Genomic DNA, 20,497 nt, shown 5'->3' on the forward strand with positions numbered 1-20,497 from the left:
TATAAGAAGCCATCAATGGTTTCTGAGAAACTTTTGATGGATGTAAGAGTTACTGTTCGGTGGATTGTGATCCCACAATGGGAATACAGTACAATGCATGGATCAGACTGCCCCGGTGGCCCACTCAGGTATTGCAGACTCCTTGAGAAACAGAACAATGTATTGAACCTACTGCCCCCTGGTGGCTGCATTGGGTATTGCAGGTTTAATTTGGGAAAATATATGTTGAAGCTGTACTGTATATTCTATGACTGTGATGAGGAGTTGATTTGATTTGAGGCTGTAAGTTTTATAGTTCTATGATGGCTCACTGAAGTATTTCAGGCTGATTAGGAAAAATAGGGCAATGTAATACAGTTACGGTAATAGGATTACAGCCCTGCCACTCTCAGCTCATTAAGGCATTCATAGGGTAATATAAGTCCATAAACACTAACTAGCAGTCAGAAGATATGATGAAAACCCCTTACTTATGCAATACATGGACAGACTTAACCATAGTTTTAATGGAGAAACTGTGAGCATCCTAGACCAAGCTAACTCCAAAAATGCTAGAGAATGCTGAGGGAACACCTGCTGCCGGCATCAAGCTCCCTTCGTCCAGTGCGCTCCCACAGGGAGGGTCTTCTCAGGGTGCCACCAGTAAGAGATTGCCGGCGGACGACACCCAGGGATAGGGCCTTCTCAGTGGGGGCGCCTGCCCTTTGGAACCAGCTGCCAGTGGAGCTGAGGACTGCCCCCGACCTCCGTTCATTCCGACGGGACCTGAAGACCTGGCTCTTCAAGCTCTCTGGCCCAGGCTGAGGATTTTAATTTTAGCTTTAATCTTAATTTTAACTGGGGTTTTATTTATGCAGGGACGAATATAACTTTTTAAAATCTGTTTTTAACTTTTGTATCTTTGTTTTTTAATCACCCTGTAAACCGCCCTGAGTCCTTCGGGAAAGGGCGGTATATAAATGTGATAAAATAAATAAATAAAATAAAACTCCTGGAAGCCTGGCATTTAGAAAATTCTAACTGTTCGGAAATTTCTCCTTAGTTCTAGGTTGGTTCTCTCTTTGATTAGTTTCCATGCATTGCTTCTTGTCCTGCCTCCAGCTGCTTTGGGGAAATGGGTTGACCCCTTCTTCTTTCTGGGAGTCCCTTAGATATTGGAAGACCGCTATCATGTCAGCCCTAGTCCTTTCTTTTCTCTAGCCTGGCCATACCCAGCTGTTCTTTATATGTTTTTGTCTCCAGGCTCTTAATCATCTTAGTTTCTTTTCTTTCCACTTTTTCCAAAGACTTTTTTGTAATGTGGTGACCAAAACTGGATGCAGTATTCTAGGTGTGGTCTCACTAAGGTTTTATAAAGTGGTAACTACGATAATACTTCATGTGATCTTGATTCGATGCCTCTGTTTACACAACCAAGGGTTGTATTAGCTTTTTTGGCTGCTGTTGCACACTGCTGGCTGATGTTTAAGTGATTGTGCACGAGAACCCCAAGGTCCCTCTCACAGTTACTGTTTTTGAGCTAGGTTTCGCTTAATCTGTACTTCTACCTTTGGTTTTTCCTGCCTACGTGTAAAATCCTTGCTTTTCTTCACATTAAATTTCATGTTGTTGGCTAGGGCCCATTGTTCAAGTCTGTCAAGATCTTTCTGGATCCTGAGCTCGACTTCTGGGGTGTTGGCTATTCCTGCCAGCTTAGTGTCATCTGCAAATCTGATGAGTTCCCCTTCTATTCCCTCATCTTTTTCATTTCGTTTCATTTGTCTGAAACGGTACAGGGTTTCCTATCTGAGCCGAGTTGGACTAGAAGTTCCTTCCAACTCTGTTATTCGTTATTTTGGTAATGAAATATCTGCAAGGAAACAACCAAGCTCAGAAAGCACCAAAAACTTCATTAAAATATTGTAGATTCAATGGAGAAAAAAAGATAAGTGATGGGTCATTGTTTCAGAGATATTAGTCTGGATGTTTCTCAATGCCTTCAACAATGACAGAGTTTCAGATTCAGGGTGAGATTCAGAGATATATCTGCCTTAAAAGTTGAACTGTATAATGCAGTCAAATATCAGGGGCTGACCAAGTAGACCAGAGGAAATTATTTATGATATCCTGTATTATGTCATAACTTGTTTTATGGTAAGGTTTATGAAATTATCATAAAGCAATTTATAAAATTTGCCCAATTTCAACTCCACGGGATTCATAGATCCCAGATTTTGGATACATTCTGTAAGTTAGCCCATTTGAGGTTCACAAATTATTCCCCTATGATGCGCTCTTTTGCCTAGTTAAAGGTCACAACAGGAGTTTTAGTATTATATAGATAGATTTAACCCAAAGATTTCTGCACTCACCGCTATTTTCTCTTGTTTCTTGTGTACAGCAGTCTGAAATTCTTTCACTGATAGATATCTTTATATGATTTATAGCTGCCATAGATTAATTTAAGGAAAATACATGTGCAAAATACACATTGCTCATGGGGTTTGGATTAGATGACCTCCAAGACCCCTTCCAACTTTATTATTATTATTATAGAGGACAGAGTGAAAATAATCATCTTTGTTGCTCCTCTATGTACTCTTTCTAGAGTCTCAACATCTTTTTTACATTGTGGTGACCAAAACTGGATGCATTATTCCAATTGTGGCCTTACCAAGGCTTTATAAAGTGGTATTAACACTTCACATGATCTTGATTCTATCCCTCTGTTAATGCAGTCTAGAACTGTATTGGCTTTTTTGGCAGCTGCAGCACACTGCTGGCTCCTATTTAAGTGATTGTCCACTAGGACTCTGAGATCCCTCTCACAATTACTACTATTGAGCAAGGTACCACCTATACTTTACCTGTGTATTTGGCTTTTCTTGCCTACATGTAGAACCTTACTTTTTTCACCACTTAATTTCATTTTGTTAGATAACATCCAATGTTCAAATCTGTCAAGGTCCTTCTGTATCTTAATCCTATCTTCTGGACTGTTAGCTATTCCTGCCAGTTTGGTGTCATCTGCAAATATGCTGAGTTCCCCATCTATCCCCTCATCCAAATCATTGATGAAGATGTTGAAGAGCACTGGGCCCAGAAGAGAGCCCTGGGGCACCCCAGTACACACTTCCCTCCATGTAGATGCAGTTCCATTAAGGACCACACGCTGAGTACGGCCTGTCAGCCAGCTATGAATCCATCTGAGCTGCATTTTTCTATCTTATCAAGAAGTTGGTTGTGGTCTACTTTATCAAATGCCTTACTGAATCACCAATAAGGTTTGAATCACCGATAAGGATTGAAAAACTGCCAATAAAAGAGAATATTTGTAGCTCAGATTGAACTGTAAAATACAAAAGTTACACATTTTTTTTTAAAAAAAAAACCAACAACAGGGTAAATCAAGAGTTTCTGTATGGAAATGCATTCTTCAGTCATGGAGCGTTTTCTTTTTTAAAATGTCTCTTGTTTCTTATTGCAACCCTCCCACTTGAAATCAATTACCCTTCTTAAAATAAAAACTTGCCCTAAGAGCAGTTTCCACTATTTGAAGCATTTACTTAACATCTCATGGTTGCCATGGTCCCCTGCTCCTCCTTTGTAAACAGTTGCAGGGAATGCTTTCTGATTGGCTCCTGGAGAGTGTGGTTGCCTGGCAACCTTCTAAAGTGTGCTTAGCAACCTTGCTGATAACAGAGAAAAGCTGCAGGGAGCAGAGGCCAAGTGGAAGAGAGTCGGTGAGTGGAAGGTGCCAAATTAAGGGGAGAAAAGCTTTCCTCTTTCTACCGCAATATCCCAAATCATCTAGAGTTATCGTTCCTTCTCCGGCAGAACATAACTGTAAAACTTTCCATCTTCTAACCCAGGGTTTCTCAACCTTTGCAACTTTAAGATGGGTGGACTTCAACTCCCAGAATTCTCTTGACTGCATGCTGGCTGGGGACTTCTGGGAGGAGTCGCAGTCCACCCGTCTTAAAATTTCCAAGGTTGAGCCTTGCTGTTCTAACCTCCTGTCTGTCTGATTTTATGTTTTTAGATGTTGATATGTATATATTTTTCTAGTTTTGTACGCCGCCTAAACTCTACTGGAGTTGAAGGCCTAGTAAATTAATAACAATAACAGCAGCAGCAGCAGCAGCAACAACAACAACAACAACAACAACAACAATAATACAGAAGTAGAATTTACTTCTGGATTATTTTCATGAGCTCTGTTTGTGGCATCGCTGAAGCTATGAGATTTATATTGCTTTCCCCCCCACCATCCCATTTCTTTTTTAAAGAATAACTTTTATGGAAGAAGGTTTTCAACAGAACTAAAAAAAATTGAATTAAAGAGGAATAAAGAAAAATCATAAGAAAGCGAAAAAGAAATATAGAAAAAAGGAAGGGAAAAGATTCTAAAGAAGTGACTTCTGATCTTCTTAACATCTGTTATAAATAGATTTATATTTTATCTTCTCTCTCTACTACGGTAACATCATAGTTTCCTTCTTTCTTATAAGCTGCCCTTTCTAGTCATCGGATCCATAAATCGCAAGCTCACTTTTCTCTTTTTTTCCCCAGCAAAAAGTCCAACAAGAGGTTTCTAGTCACAAATAAATATAGTTACTGATCTTTCTCAAGTTAATTTTGCCATCTCTGTCACCTTCATCATGCATTCCTCTGTTGTAGACATCTTAAGAGTCTTTCCATTTTCACTCATAGGAATCTTGCAGCAGGGAACATATAAAAAAATAGTATTCTGTGACTCATTTTTAATTGACTGTCCAGTAATCCCAGTAAAAACAACAACAACAACAACAAAACCAGTTTGGCTTTAGTTGAAAGTTGATCTTTAAAATTCTTTGTTATCTTTCTATGTTTTCTGGTTGTTTTAGAAGTCCACTAAGTATGATAAAATGACCCTTTGTGTTTTGTTTTTGCAACGTAAATTTGAACTACCTTTACATTTTCTGGAGAATTTTACTTTTTCTTAGTTTGTGATTTTGCGTCCCTTAAATTCATTTTGTCCTGATTTTGCATGATGTTTTGTCCCAGTGTCAGTAGCTTTTTGCCTGCTTTTCTCCACACACACATAGCTACACACCCACAGACACAGACACACAGAGAGAGACAGAGAGACACAGAGAGAGACTTTTCTTTTGGTTTTGCATACTGCATTCCTGAATTAATGCATGTTTAGACATTCTTTTTTACTAATCTGCTGATCTTTTGATAAGAGAACTGAACTGCAAAATATAGAAAATAAACAGATTTCTCTTCCATTATTCCAACTGAGCATGCCAAATTTGACCTGATGATTAACAACAGCTTTGTCTTGAATATACTGCTTGCCATTAAGCTGATACATTGAAGAATATTGGCACGTCACCAGTTTCCCATCTGTACTTAAATCAGGCAAGTTTCATGTCTGTAAAAACAAGGTTTCATATTTGCCTAATGTGAAATATTTAATAATGCCTTTAATAATGCCTGTCAAGGAACCGGGAAGAAGGAGGAGGAGAAACAGGAGGACAACAAACAGTGATGGGTTTCCTCATTTGCAAGATGGGTTTATTAAACAAACTAAAGCTACAAACCACAATGTAAATAAACCATGGCTTATGCTTTTCTTGTTTTTGTTTTTTTTTGCAGCAGGAAACAGTCATGGCCACTCTGAGTTTGAAGCCAGGCCAGAGGTTCACACTGCCAGACTGGCATACCAATTCTGACCTCCTCTCGACCAATGCTGAGCGCCAACGCTTTGCTTCCCACCAGATCAGGCAAGAAACCCGGATCCTTCGCAATGAAACAAATAACCAGGTGCGCAAATGCTGACTGGGGAATTCTGGGAGTTGAAGTCCACATGTCTTCAACTTGCTAAGGTTGAGAAACAATGCTGTAACTGTTCCAGGGCATCTGTGAAAACGTGCATGAAATGAATATGCTGGCCAAAGTCACTCATTTGTGAGATGGGCAGTATATAAATTGAGAACAGAACAGAGCAGAACAGAACAGAAAATATGGAATGGAATGGAATGGAGGAGTAGACTAGACTAGACTAGACTAGACAAGAATAGAATAGAATAGAATAGAATAGAATAGAATAGAATAGAATAGAATAGAATAATAGAATAGAAGAATAGAATAGAATAGAATAGAAGAATAGAATAGAATAGAATAGAATAGAATAGAATAGAATAGAATAGAATAGAATAGAATAATAGAATAGAATAGAATAATAGAATAGAATAGAATAGAATAGAATAGAATAATAGAATAGAATAGAATAGAATAATAGAATAGAATAGAATAGAATAGAATAGAATAGAATAGAATAGAATAATAGAATAGAATAGAATAATAGAATAGAATAGAATAGAATAAAATAGAATAAAATAGAATAGAATAGAATAGAATAATAGAATAGAATAGAAGAATAGAATAGAATAGAATAGAATAGAATAGAATAGACAAGAATAGAATAGAATAGAATAGAATAGAATAGAATAGAATAGAATAGAATAGAATAGAATAGAAGAATAGAATAGAATAGAATAGAATAGAATAGAATAGAATAATAGAATAGAATAGAAGAATAGAATAGAAGAATAGAATAGAATAGAATAGAATAGAATAGAATAGAATAGAATAGAAGAATAGAATAGAATAGAATAGAATAGAATAGAATAGAATAGAATAGAATAATAGAATAGAATAGAAGAATAGAATAGAAGAATAGAATAGAATAGAATAGAATAGAATAGAATAGAATAGAATAGAATAGAATAGAATAGAATAGAATAGAATAGAATAGAATAATAGAATAGAATAGAATAGAATAATAGAATAGAATAGAATAATAGAATAGAATAGAATAGAATAATAGAATAGAATAGAATAGAATAATAGAATAGAATAGAATAGAATAGAATAGAATAGAATAGAATAGAATAGAATAGAATAGAATAGAATAGAATAGAATAGAATAGAATAGAATAGAATACTTTATTGGCCAAGTGTAAAAAGAATTTGTCTCCGGTGCTGAAGCTCTCAGTGTATATACCACAACAAAGTAATATGATCATAAGATACCAATAGGAGAAGGTAGCAGAAAAGATTAGAAGGATAATAGTAATGCAGCCATACTACATGGGTAAATATCTTTAGACATAATTACTGTGGTAATTAGGTGTTTAGCAGAGTGATGGCATAAGGGGAAAACTATCTTTGTGTCTAGTTGTTTCAGCATGCAATGCTCTATAACAGCATCCTGAGGGGAGGAGTTGAAACATTTTATGTCCAGGATGTGTGTGTGGGGGGTGTCTGTAGATACCTTCTGAGTCCTCTTTCTGATTCATGCACTATACAGGTCTTCAATGGAAGGCAGACTGGTTGCTTGTTTTTTTCTGCAGTCCTAACTATCCATTGAAGTCTGTACCTGTCCTGTTTGGTTGCTGCGCCAAGCCAGGCAGTTATTGAGGTACAAATGACAGACTCAGTAATTCCTCTTGTACAACTGTATCAGCAGATGCTTGGATAGTCTGAACTTTCTGAGTTGACACAGGAAGAACATTTTTTGGTCTGCCTTTTTAATGATGGTTCTAATGTTAGGTGTCCATTTCAAATTCTGGGAGATTATAGAATGTGCATGAATGAATGAATGAATGAATGAATGAATGAATGAATGAATGAATGAATGAATGAATGAATTGAAAATGCAGAAGTGAAGCTGATAATGCTACCAGTAGCAAAACACTGAGATCCTGTCTTGGTGCTTGGAGACCATTAGGGTCTGGAAGGAGAAAAAGAGTTTCATCTCAGCAAGAACATACTCTGATTCTGAAACCAACAGCTTCTGAATGCCCTTGTGCTCCTGTGAACAGACGTGGCTTGCACGCTGGGTTATTTTGGATCTTGTTTGAATACCAGATGGGTGCCATGGTTATGAAAGCCTTTGCACAAGTGTGGCCATTTCTGGAACAGGAAGCTCTGCTGACAATCAGTCTTGTTCTTGTCATCTCATGGTGGATTATGGCAACCCACTTTACATGGGCCTTGAGGGCCATTTAGAAGATGCAATCCAGGTATTTGTGGACGTGTCTAGACCTCTGCTATGGTGCGGCACTAGCTGCCAAATATCTTCTGATAATTTGGCTGGTTGTCATGTTTAAAAGTTGGTTGGCAAGGTCTCCATACCTCCAAGGCCAACCTGTGTTGGGCTGAAGCTGCATCTGTGTTGTAAGATCAAGGAAAGCAGGCTTGCTAAGAACTCTACCGTTAAGGGAGTGTCATCTTCAAGCGTTTTAGTGTTGAGCTAGGACATTTTATCTTTAGAGGGCACCTTCTCTATTTAATACATTTCTTTGGTTATATCCTATCACTTTCTCAAGAACTGAGCTATCTCAGTGATTTGACTTCTTTTTTCCTTCCCCAGACAAAATGGGATGAGCATGACAACCGCACTCGTCTTAATGAGCGTCTTGACATTGTCAATCGATGGAAAGAAACTCTGGATAAGTGCCTCGCCGACATTGACACAGAAATAAATAGCTTGACTCAGGTACGTGATGGACTCATGTCTTCCTCACCCCATCCCATTCTCCAGGAAACTAGTGGCAAATCTCGCATGTTCTGCAGTTCATTCTAAAGACACAACACCAAACCAGATCCTGCATTCCTCCTGAATAGGGAGTGGCCACTTTAAGCTCAGAGCATTTGCACACTTCTGGTAGGCAAGATTTGGGGTGGACTGGAGCTAGCACTAACTTTTTTTTGGAAAGTCTAAGGGCAGCAGCAAGGATGAAGTGGTGCAAAATTGTTGAACATTATTTTGTCTTGAGCTATGTCCGTAATCTAAAACCAATGTTAAATCAGAGAAATGAGAGTATGGTGTTGAAGTGTTTCATGGTCCCTAGTGGTAGGAGATTATACCAACGATGTTGACCTATAATGGCCATAAAGTTGGGTCTCAAGTACCACTGTTGCCCTACTCCTTCTCTAGAACACTTCCCCCCCCTCTAATGCCATGTTTCTTCTCTTCTTTCTCCTTATTAAAACATCTACTGCTGAGTTATAAAACCTTTCAAACAATGCAAATGTTAGCATGACTTTCCTCTTCCAGGAACATACTTATTGCTTGTTTATGGGATATATTTTTAGACCACCAGAATCCCCAGTGCATGAGGAAGTGGAAAAGGGAAGTGAGAAATTCCTCATTGTCCATTGCTTCAGCTCTTCTTTGTGGAGATCTTGGTGCTCTGTGACCTTGCTTGTTTTCTTGCAGAGGTTTCGTTACACCACCAGGTAATTCCATCCATGCACTCAGAGAGCACCAAGGACCCCAGAGTTCAACCTGAGCCACAAATATTCTCTGCTTTTGCAAAGTTTTCTGCTCCAGGATTACTTTGCACAGTGGGCAGAAGGTCTAGATTTTATTTCCCCCCCCCTCACCTCCATTTCCTCTTATCCTGGAGCAAAAAAGTTTAGAAGACCGCAAGACTCTTCCCTAGGTTTGAGGGAGCAGTACAGTTTTTTCCTGCCTGCTCCTCTGTAAACTATCAGTGATAGTGAGATGGATATCAAATCCAATATTTTAAAAACACAGATCAAGATACGCTGCTATGGTGCACAATGCATTTCATTAGAATGTTGCTCCTAATATTGAGATTCGTTGATTCGTTGAATGAATTAATTGGTAAGACCTGCCCATGCATGTAAGCTGAGCCTCAGCAAACAATTTATTTTATTTTATTTTTATTTTAATCCCATTTATATTCCGCCCTTCTCCGAAGACTCAGGGCGGCTTACAATTTAAGCACAAACCAATGTGCTTAGCAATTTCCACAGAATGAGTCTGCTGTCTCCTACTGTTTTTCTCCACCCTTGTTTTGGCTAGTCTCCTGCTTGCTTCTGCTGTTTCTCCTGCTTAATCTATTCTGACCTCCCTCTTCAGATGAAGGAGGCAGCTGAACGTGCCCTCCAAGCTAAAAACCTGCCGTTAGATGTGGCCATTGAAAACCTTACTCTCCGTGAGAGCCGCCGAGCCATTGATGTAGTGAAGGACCATGTGGAGGATGAACTGCACAAGGAAGTGGAAGTGATTGACGCCACCAAGAGAGACCTTCAGCAGAAAGTCAGTGAGGCTTTTGAGCAGCTTTGGTGAGTCCAAAGATTCAAAGGGGCAAGCACAACGTCGTGATGGGGATCTTAAGGTAGGTTCATGGACTGTGTCTCATGAAGACAAAGACTGTCTTTGCTCTAATGCAGTCTTGGTTTATCATTCTCAGTCTCTTGCAGGAGGCCCGGCAGCAGTTAAATTTCGATCACCGAGGGAAGAAGGAAGCCCTGGAGATCGACCAGACCTGTCTTTCACTCAGTGTCAACTCTCCCAATATTTCGTACAAAGTCAACCCTACCCGGTTGCCAATTGGGTAAGATCAAACGCCTAGAAAAGAGAGATGGACCCCATTGCCGGCAATGGCAAAACAGTCCCGATATGTCTCGCGACGTCACATGATGTTGTGAGTTTGACATGCCTGGTCTAGATGATATCATGTAGAGTTGGGAGTTTATTTACTTATTTTGAAACTATTAAAACTCTGATTCCCATAACCTTTAATCAGATGAAATGGTGCGCCCCAGGACAACACTTTTTCTACCAAGGTACGTCAAATGGGCTAACTCAGAGAATACATGAAAGCAGGTTGCCCACAAAAAGTGTGTTAGCCTACTCTTTTCATTTTGATAGGATTTGGACGGGAAACTGCAATGGGACCCAGGTCTGCCCCGTTTCCAGTTCAACAGACTTCCCATACTTTCCCAACTAGTCAAATGTTATATATTTATGTATTTGGATTTATGTGGTCATCCAACTCAAACAATGCAACTTTGGGCAATTTACTCCAAGTGGCATAAATAAAAACAACAATCAACAATCAAATCAATAACAGACGATCTGGCTTATTTTTAACCTATTGTCTACTGAGAGCTTACTCATCTGTATCCAAACAATGAGGAAATAGTTATGTGTTTAAGACTTGCTTTAAGGCCAGCTAAGTCAGAGCTATCTGAGCATTAGAGACATTATTCAAAGTCTGGCACTGCTACTGAAAAGCCACCCCATCTGGGTGCCAGGAGGAGACCCCGTCGCTGTCCACATTATGAGAGGCAGTCACAGAAATAAGCCATGTCCTGTGCCTTGTCAGGGTTTACAGATGCTAACTGATAACTTGAATGGCACTTGGAAGCTGACACAGAGCTAGTGAATCTTGCAAAGAAGTGGCGTTATGTGGCTGGAGTCTAAGTCAACGCATCATGACCAATTCGGCGCAGCCAACTTGCCATGGGATAACTAGCCACAGCCAACTCGCAGTGGGATGACTCCCTGTGGGTCAGTTCAACACTGTATTCATCATTTCATTCAGTTACTTTTAATGCTGATGACTTAAGTTTTCATCGAAATTATTGTAATTCTTGTATTTCTGGATCAATTTTATTTTATTATGATTGGCCATGGTGCCATCAACATTGAAGTAACTTTCGTATTTGTCAAATTGTCCTGCAAAGGGTTTGTCCGCAGCAAGTTGGCCGTGGTGAGAGGTCCCACGGGTAGTTGGCCATGGCGAGTTTTACCCCCTTCCGACATGTTGTGCTGATTTTGCACATGGGCACTCTTTCTTTCACCTATATGTCGAATCTTGGGAAGACTGAGTGAGGGAAAGAGGGTGTCTGTTTGAAAGTGGCATGGATTCGAATTAAATAACCAAACCAATGGAACATGTTTTTGGCTTTTGTAGAACAATCACACCAGAGCAGTGGGACCAGTTCAGTCAATACAACACGGATCGGGCAGAGACAGAAATGAAAGCATCCACAGAGTTGAGAGAGGCCGTCGCTCTCACCATTGCACAGGTCAATTGTTTTGCTTCTGGCTAAATGACAGCAAGCTAATTGTTTCAAAATAATAATAACAACAACAGCAACTAAGCCATATCAGAATACAAAATATAGAACAACAATAAGACCATGTATAGCAAAGTAGAGTAAAAGGCGGAACTAAAAGAAAATACAAATCATATTTTTGTTTCTTCCCCGCTGCAATTTAGCCCAATCAGATCCATACCTGCAGATCTAGTATTGTTTTGTTTAGGTAACATTTGGGTTCTGATTAGACATGAAATACAGGTAGACATCCCACAACTGGGATTAGAATTAGAATTTCCATTGCTAAGCAAAGCACTTGATTTTTACAGCTTTTTTTTGGCCACAGTTGTTAATTGAATCCCTTGGTTGTTAAGTGCATCACTCGATTGTTAAGCAAATCTGGTTTCTCTCATTGAATTTCCTTGCCTGAAGCCAGCCAGGAAGGTCACAAATGGTGCTGCAACCATTGTAAATACATGCTGGTGCCGGTGTGCAAATTTTTGATCACGCTAGAATGCTTGCAAATGTGAGGACCAATTGCAAGTCACTTTTTTCAGTGCTGTTGTAACTTTGAATGGTCAATAAATGAATGATTGTAAGCTGAGGACTATCTGTATGTTGTTTGTATATATGGATTCCCAATTTTTTTTTGTCTAATACAGCAGGGCTTTTCAACCTTTTCACCCGTTGTACCACTTTTAGGATATGGCAACATACAAGTACCACCAGTTGCCTAGCAAGGTGTCAAAAACTTGATGACCGCCCCCCAAAAAGGAAAAAAGTGATGTACAGGTAGTCCTCAACTTACAACAGTTCGCTAACTGACAGTTCAAAGTTACAATGGCACTGAAAAAAGTGCCCCCCAAGCCACAGCCGAGCAAGACACCTGCCTGCCCGCCCAGTGGCGCTCTTCCTCCTGTCCAAGGTTTACACTGTTGTGAGCATTTCTGTTGAGGATTGGCAGCAGGGGGTGGTGTTTGGTTTTTATTCCCCCCCTCCCCATCTGCTGGGTGGTTGCAGCAGGTTTTGGTCACTTCACAGGACTCTGGGACACTGTGACTGTCATAAAAATGAATCAGTTGCCAAGCATCTGAATGTAAATCACAAGACCCTGGGGATGCTGCAACATTCCAGCTGATCAATGCTTTTTCTGGGCTCAGCAGACGTACCGGGATCAGCGCCGAGCTCCAGCTATAGCCTGGCACTGATCCTGGCACTTCCAGTGAGCCCTGACAGCCCTGAAACACCAATCAGCTGGAAAGTGGTGCTGATCCTGGTGCTTCCACTGAGCCCTGACAGCCCTGCAGCTCCACCTGTCTCTCACTTGGGCTTGTGCAGTGCTGCCACCGGTTCAGCTCATTCCCCTCCCCCGCTACCACTTTTCTAGGATGGTCGCGTACCACCTGCCAGGTGCCAATGTACCACAGGTGGTACCCGTACCACTGGTTGAAAAGCCCTGTAATACAGTATTTATCAAGCTTGACTACTTTAAGATGTGTGGAATTCAACTCCCAGAATACTCCAGCCAGCATGAGTTGAAGTTACGCATCTTAAAGTTGCCAAGCTTGAGAAACACCAATCTAACCTGCAATCTAAGATCTATCTCTCTCTCCCCTCCCCTCCCCCCAGTCCGGTTGGCATTCAAATAATATACGGACTATTTCCTCTGTCTCCGAGCTTCAACCACTAAAACTACTGTTACATTAGAAGTTACTATGGAATTATGGCAATGAATCTATGTAATATGCCAGGTAATAGGAGCAGTGTCTAAAATTTAGGATATAGAAAGACCCTTTTCTTTCATTTCATTTCATAGGCAACTTTGTCCCTTAAATGGACAGCATTAAATTATATATTTGGGATTCACCTATAAAAGAAACAGAATAAGAGAGTTATAAGAGGGGCATTAGAGAAACCTGTCTGAAAATTTCAGACAAAATGCTACAGAGATGCATTGTCTTATAGTATACTATTTGGGAATAAGGAGGATTTTGTTTTTAACCTGTTCTTGATGTCTGATTTTGATAATAAATGGATAATAATTGAAACTGAAAGACTTTGGGCCAGTCACTCTTTCTCAGCCTAACCTACCTCACAAGGTTATTGTTGTGGGGGAAAATGTAGGATCTAAATCAAATAAATAATATACATACATGTTATTGTTTGTGTACTTGTTCTATGGCTTGAGAAAGAATCCAGAAAATGACAAATTACATTGTGTGTGTGTGTGTGTGTGTGTGTGTGTGTTTCTTTCTGAATTTCCCCCCATTGTTAAATGGATGTAGCATAATTCTGGCAGTCAATGCTTTAAAAAAAACAACAGTGGTAGGTATAGTGATATGTGCATTCAGGACATATAATGCTTAATTTAGATGTGAAAGCCCGGGTTGAAATTTCAGTATATTGAATGACTTCAGCCAGTTCTTGTCAGCCAAATTTATTTCCCAAAACTGGTATGCCCTTTAAACACTTGAAATTAAATGTATAAACCTGCAAAACGTATTGACTCAAAGAAACAAAGAGACAAGCAAGCATGTCCATCGTGTATGGTAGGAAAAACAAACAAACCTCACAATGGCAGCTGTAATGGTGCAAAATAAGGTCCACCCATTTCTAATGTGTATTACATAAAAATAGGTGGCATTTCAGTTGCATCATTGCGAATTCCATCTTGAATTTCTGACCATGTCCGATGGAGACCCCTGCGGACAAGCGAAATGGCTGTTAGCCCTAGAAGGAGAAGAATCTCACACTTCTTTAATTGCAGTTTCTCTGTCTATTCTTTTGACTTGAGTTTTTCCTTTCTAGACTGACAATGAGTTAGAAGCTCAACGTGTGGCTACCGAATTTGCTTTCCGGAAGAGGATCCATGACCTGGAAAAAGCTCTTGATGAGCTGAGATGGCAAGAAAAGAACGTTAGTCTTCAGCTAGAGTTAGAGTTCATTTCAGGGTTTGCGCGTATAGATTGAATTTGGGTCCAGCTGAGGTTTTCTCCGGCTGGTAACATGGATTAATTTCAGAGAGATGCCCAGGGGACTAAACAGAGTATTGTTAATTCTCAGGACTTCCCATAATGCCTCCTCTCCCTTCTTGTGAGAATAATGCAGGAAAGAGGGAAGTTGAATTTGGGAAACTGATGCCCTTCTGGTCCTTCTTTTCAACATGAAGGGAACAGATTCGTCTTGATTTACGCATTCCCTTCCCCAAAGAACACAGAATTAAAGAATTAACAGGCAGTCCTTGATTTACGACCACAGTTATGACTGAAAGTTGCTAAGTGATACTTTTGTTAAATGAGTCATCACGTGACCGGACCCAATTTTGTGACCATTTTTACCATAGTCAGTAAGCGAATCACGTGGTTTGTTAAGTGAATCGAGTTTTTCTGGCTTGTTGGAAGCCTGGACAATTGCAAATCATGATGGCAAGAAACTGCAAGCATTGTAAATGCGGCCTTGTTGCCCAGTGCTCAGATTGTGATCTTGTAACTGCGGGGATGGTGTGAGGGTGGGTTTTTTTTGAGCAGGGGTTTGCCAAGGCTGTCATAACTTTCGGCCATCATTAAATAAACGGTCGTAAGTCAAGGATTACCTGTACTTGGGTCACCTGAAGATAAGCTAAAGCAGGAGTAGGCAACCTTGGCTCTTTTATGACTTGTGGGCTTCAACTCCCAGAATTCCTGAATCAGCAAGGCTGGCTATGCTGGATATGTCAGAAGGACCTATGTTGGTGGCAACAGGTGTTACCAAGGTGGTAGTCCAAAGCAAGAGATGGGGTCAGAGTGTGCCAAACCAGAGACAACTCCTAGGAAAAGGAAGTTTCAAAGATCTAGTCTTCTGGTTTAGACAGGGTGGGTAACACAGTGGTCCCCAACCTTTCTGGCTTTGTGAACTGGCAGGCGGGGGGGGGGGAGAGGAGATGATTCAGCGTGAACAGCAGGCAAGCGTGCACACACATGCTCGCCCACTGCTTGCACAAGTGAACCTGCATGCACGTGTCCTCGCCCGCCACTTCTGCGGCCCGGTTCTGAATGGGGACTGGGCTGCGGCCTGGGGATTGAGGAGCCCTGGGTTAGCAAGTTATGAGGACTTAAGATTCAAAACATTGTGCAAATATAAAAAAGGGTTAATTCAGTGATCTCTTTGGTAAGTAGAGGTCTCAGTGTGAACATGAATTTTTTTTAAAAAAATCATCAAATGAATGAAATAATAAAATTATAAACAAGAACTCAAAAGCGGCTGAGCAAAGCTAAATTAATTCTTGTGGACTTTTGTTCCTTGCTCAGTTGCTCCCCTGCCAACATCATCATAACTTCCATGTCTCTCCTCGTTTGATATCACTCATCGCTAGCTAAAAAATAAAAGTGATATAAAGAACTTCCCCAGTGGCTTCACATAGTAACTTTGAGTAGTGCGGCTTATCCTTGCATTGACTGCTTTTACTGACAGAACATCAGAAGATACTCCACATTTCCTTCTTAAAAATGGGCATCCTCCAGAAGTGTGAACATCAACTCCCAGAATTCCCCAGCCACCGCAGCCATTGCTGAGAATTCTGGGACTTGAAGTCTATGCCTATGGAAGACACTAATGAAGAAGATTGCCTTAGGAAGAGCTTCACACTGCTTGTGTTTATATATGTAGCATTAGTTTCTCCTGAGGTCTGCCCCAAATCTTTCTTGGTCTAGGAGCTTCTGTGTGCAAAATTCATCCTGGAATGAGCTTTAACCCCATTCCTATGCCTGCCTTTTACATGGAGTTGGCATTATTTTTGAATCCCCAGGAAAAATACTAAGGAATTGGTCAGCCAGGCTTTCTACGTTTTCTGCCTGGTGTTTCTGAAAACAAACCATAATTGTATCCCTTCCAGACATTGGAAGAAATTGCTGAAATGGAGGAGGACATTAGACGTCTGGAGGAAGATCTCCAAAGGAAAATAGCCAGTCTGAAATTGGTTCACACTCGCCTGGAGACTCGGACTTACCGTCCCAATATGGAGCTTTGCCGTGACCAGGTACAGAATGTTTTTATAAGGCTAGAAGGGAACGGTGGGGATCAGAAATAACAGTTGCACTGAGTCTCTGCTTATGTATAAAGTCAGGACGACATTTCCACGAAAGAGATGTAGATACCGATAGAAGAGACTATTTGTAGCTCAGGGTTGAACTGTGGGGTCTTTGGTGTTCTCTGAGCTTGGTGGTTTTCCTGATGTGCCCTTGGTGGTTTTCTTGATATGCACTGATGATGTTACCTAGTTTGGTAATGAAACGTCTGCAATAAAACAACCCGGCTCAGAGAGCACCAAGGACTTCACAGAGATGTAGATGCCATATATTTCACAGGGCTTTTGTGGAGTACTCTAGTTTGGGTGAATCCTAGCATCCACTTAATTTAGATGCAAGAAGACTGAGGGTGACTGTTGTCTGTACAGGTAATCCTCACTTAACAATCGGTTGTTTTACAACAAGTTACAACAGCCATGGAACAGGTACTTTGTGGCCCATGAAGCAACCTTGGCCATTGTAAGTGTTCACGCTGTCCCACCCATCGTGGCTATGTGACTGCATGTCAGGTGGGTTAGCTTTCCAACTGGTCATGGTGTTCTGTGGTCACATGACCATGTTTTGCAATTGGCATTTTTGCCTGTTTCCGGGGAAAAAACATCCATTCAAATAAATAAGTTTGCTTGACGACAGCTATGCTCACTTAATGACTGCCACGAAAAAGACTTACGACTGCAGTTTAGGGTGAAGAAGGCAGAACATAATTCTTTATAGCAGAGGTGGCAACATGGAAAGAATGGTACTTTTCTGATCAGTCTGGCCTATTTTCTGAATCCTGAATTGCTTGATTACTTTCTCCTTAACTCTAGGCTCAACATGGATTAACAGATGAACTTCATCAACTAGAAGGCACAATAGCTGCATTAAAGCAAAAACTGGCACAATCACAGTAAGTTGTAGAGTGTGTTTTAGTTCTAGTTCCACTTTAGGCACAAAGCCAGCTGGGTGACCTTGGGCCAGTCACTCTCTCTCATCCCGAGAAAGGAGGCAATGGCGAGCCACTTCTGAAATCTTGCCAAAATATTTGCAAGGACTTGTCTAGGCCAGGGGTCCCTAACCTATGGGCCACGTGCCCCATGAGTGGCTGGCCGGTGTGTGCATGAGCACAGCCCCACTCACGCGAGCATTGCAGATGTTCACAGCCCCATTTGTGCAAACAATGGGTGTTTGGGTACGTGCATCCATTTTCCTCCCCCCAAACCATCCCTTCTTTTCCTCCCTCCCCCGCTCTGAGCCACCAATCCCGAAAGGTTGGGGAACTCTAGTCTAAACAGTCATGAGGAATAAAAAAATGACTCAAAGGAACCAAATAAATACATAAATCCTGTGGATACACCCATTCACGCATAAGCCAAACTTTGAATTTTTAACCAAAATACCGTGAAAAATGCCCCACCTGCAGATAAGCCAATGGTGAAAATTAAAACATATGAAAATGTTGAGGATCGTATTATCTGTCGGTGGTGCATTTTTAACGGTATTTTGGTTAAAAGTCAAGTGTCAGCTTATCCATGCATGGGCTTATCCACAAGTCCATATGGTAAGTATGATTAACTTGATGAGTTTTAAGACATTTGCATGTGTTAAAATGCAACACGCTTTAAAAACACACACAAGCCCTATTGTTTACATAGTTGTAAATTCAATTTTAGGGCCATAATAAGAAGATTGTATAAGGTCTGGGAGAATGATTGAAACATCAGCCGAACTGGAGTCATGACAGATCTATAATGGTATCAATTCAAAGCCAATTAAATAATGCTTTGGCTTTAACTTCCACACAGGGGGGGACTTAATTTTGGGATTTGGCTTATGACATGCTATAATTTATACCACATCTGATTTTTTCTTTGTCTCGTTTTTGTAATGTAGTAGGATAAAGGTATGTAAGCTGTGGTTCTGTTTTTGCTCAGGACTGCCAATGCTTTCCTGGGAGCTTGATCTACACTGTAATTATTTGTGTGCTTAATAAATTTATGTTGTGTCTTCAAAGTGATTTGGTGGTTTAGAGGATTCAGGTTTTAACCAGAGGGCCAAAGCTCCACAAGGGGAAGTGAGGAGGCTAAAGGCCGCAAAGCAGACTAGATTATATAAAATAAGTCAGTGAGATTGGGGGATTTGGATTTTATTTCCACTTCATTTTTCAACTGTGATATAGTTAAGGATATTAGTGCAGATTTTGTGCATTTCCTTCTGAGCATGGCAGGAAGTTGTGTGTAGGTGTAACCATCTCCTTTTCATTTTTTGCAGGGATGCTTTGGATGCCCTCTATAAGCACCTGTACCGCATCCAGACAGATATTTCCTACAAGATGAACTCTCTGGTGCTAGATAACAAGTGTATGGATGGCAGGCGAAAGCTGATGGTTCCGGCTGAGAAATTTGTGCCAGAAGTTGACACTTTCAACCGCACAACCAACCGTACTCTCTCACCTCTCAAAAGCCGGCAACTGGAGCTGGCCTAGGATAACTAAGAACACCGTAGGCCTTTCCAGGACTGACCTCCAGCCAAGCCAGGCTACTGTCTGCCTTGGATTAGAATGGCTCAAGTCATCTTCTCCTTGCCCCTTCCCAGAGTTGTGTATTTGTTCTTTATTTGATTCTCACAGCTTTGAAATATTGCTTAAAAATAGATGACTAATTAAAAAGGCTGCCCTTGGCTAGAGGTGTTTCATGAGTGGTTTTTCATGCTACTTGAGATTTCTGACAAGCTTGCTTCAACTTGTGCAAGGCTAGCCATTTCATTAGTGCCAGGTGCTGGGGGAAAAATCTGTAAGAGGGAACTCCTGAATTTCCATCCCATTTAAGAGTTTTCTCTCCCTTCGAAAGATGAGGTTAATTTTGTCTATTTAAGTAGGATACTGAAGTATTTCAGTCTCCAAATTTTGTGATGGGTTTGTTTGCAAGAAAGCTCCAGTGCACATGGACAATTCCCCAGCAATCCCAGGGACCTGGCTGGAAACAGGAAATAAATTAATTCATATAAATCTATGACTGGAAAGTGAGGAAGGAAACAATTTACAAGGTAAGGATAACACGGGAGTTTGATTGACGAGAGTTGTGCAAACAGAAGACTGAACTTCCTATCCTGGTGATCGACGCAGCTTGGATCCTCTTGTGAAAACAGTCCAGAAAGACCTCGTGAAGCTCAAAACACTGGAAAATACAGGTAGTCCTCAACTTACGACCAAAATTGAGCCCAAAATTTATGTTGCTAAGTGAGTCTTGTCCCATTTCACGACTTTTCTTGCCACAGTTGTTAAGTGAATCATTGCAGTTGTTAATTAAAACCTTGTTGTTAAGTGAATCTGGCTTCCCCCATGGACTTGACTTGTCAGAAGATGCCAAAAGGTGTTCACGTGATCTGCCACTGTCAAAAACATGAACCAATTGCCAAGCATCCAAATTTGGGTCACCTGACCGCAGGGATGATGCAATGGTCATAAGTGTGAAAACTGGTCCCTTTTTTTTTCACTGACGTTATAACTTCGAACGGTCACTCGGTGAACGGCTGTAAGTCGAGGTCTACCTGTCATAATGCGA

The 20,497-nt window shown here is 40.6% G+C and overlaps 1 protein-coding gene across 1 annotated transcript; it reads left to right on the forward strand.

Moving 5' to 3' along the window:
• Window positions 1-5,634: 5,634 nt before the first annotated feature.
• On the forward strand, window positions 5,635-19,447 carry TEKT2 (tektin 2; the record flags this gene model as incomplete). The annotated part of the gene is made up of 9 exons (XM_083368929.1): window positions 5,635-5,790; window positions 8,405-8,530; window positions 9,923-10,128; window positions 10,257-10,400; window positions 11,766-11,880; window positions 14,701-14,808; window positions 16,763-16,906; window positions 17,765-17,844; window positions 19,206-19,447. 9 exons carry the CDS (start codon window positions 5,635-5,637, stop codon window positions 19,417-19,419), a joined length of 1,293 nt encoding a protein of 430 aa, XP_083225055.1. The 3' UTR covers window positions 19,420-19,447.
• Between the last annotated feature and the right edge of the window lie 1,050 nt (window positions 19,448-20,497).

Source organism: Vipera ursinii (assembly GCF_947247035.1).
Source record: "Vipera ursinii genome assembly, chromosome: 9".
NCBI classification, from domain to species: domain Eukaryota; kingdom Metazoa; phylum Chordata; class Lepidosauria; order Squamata; family Viperidae; genus Vipera; species Vipera ursinii.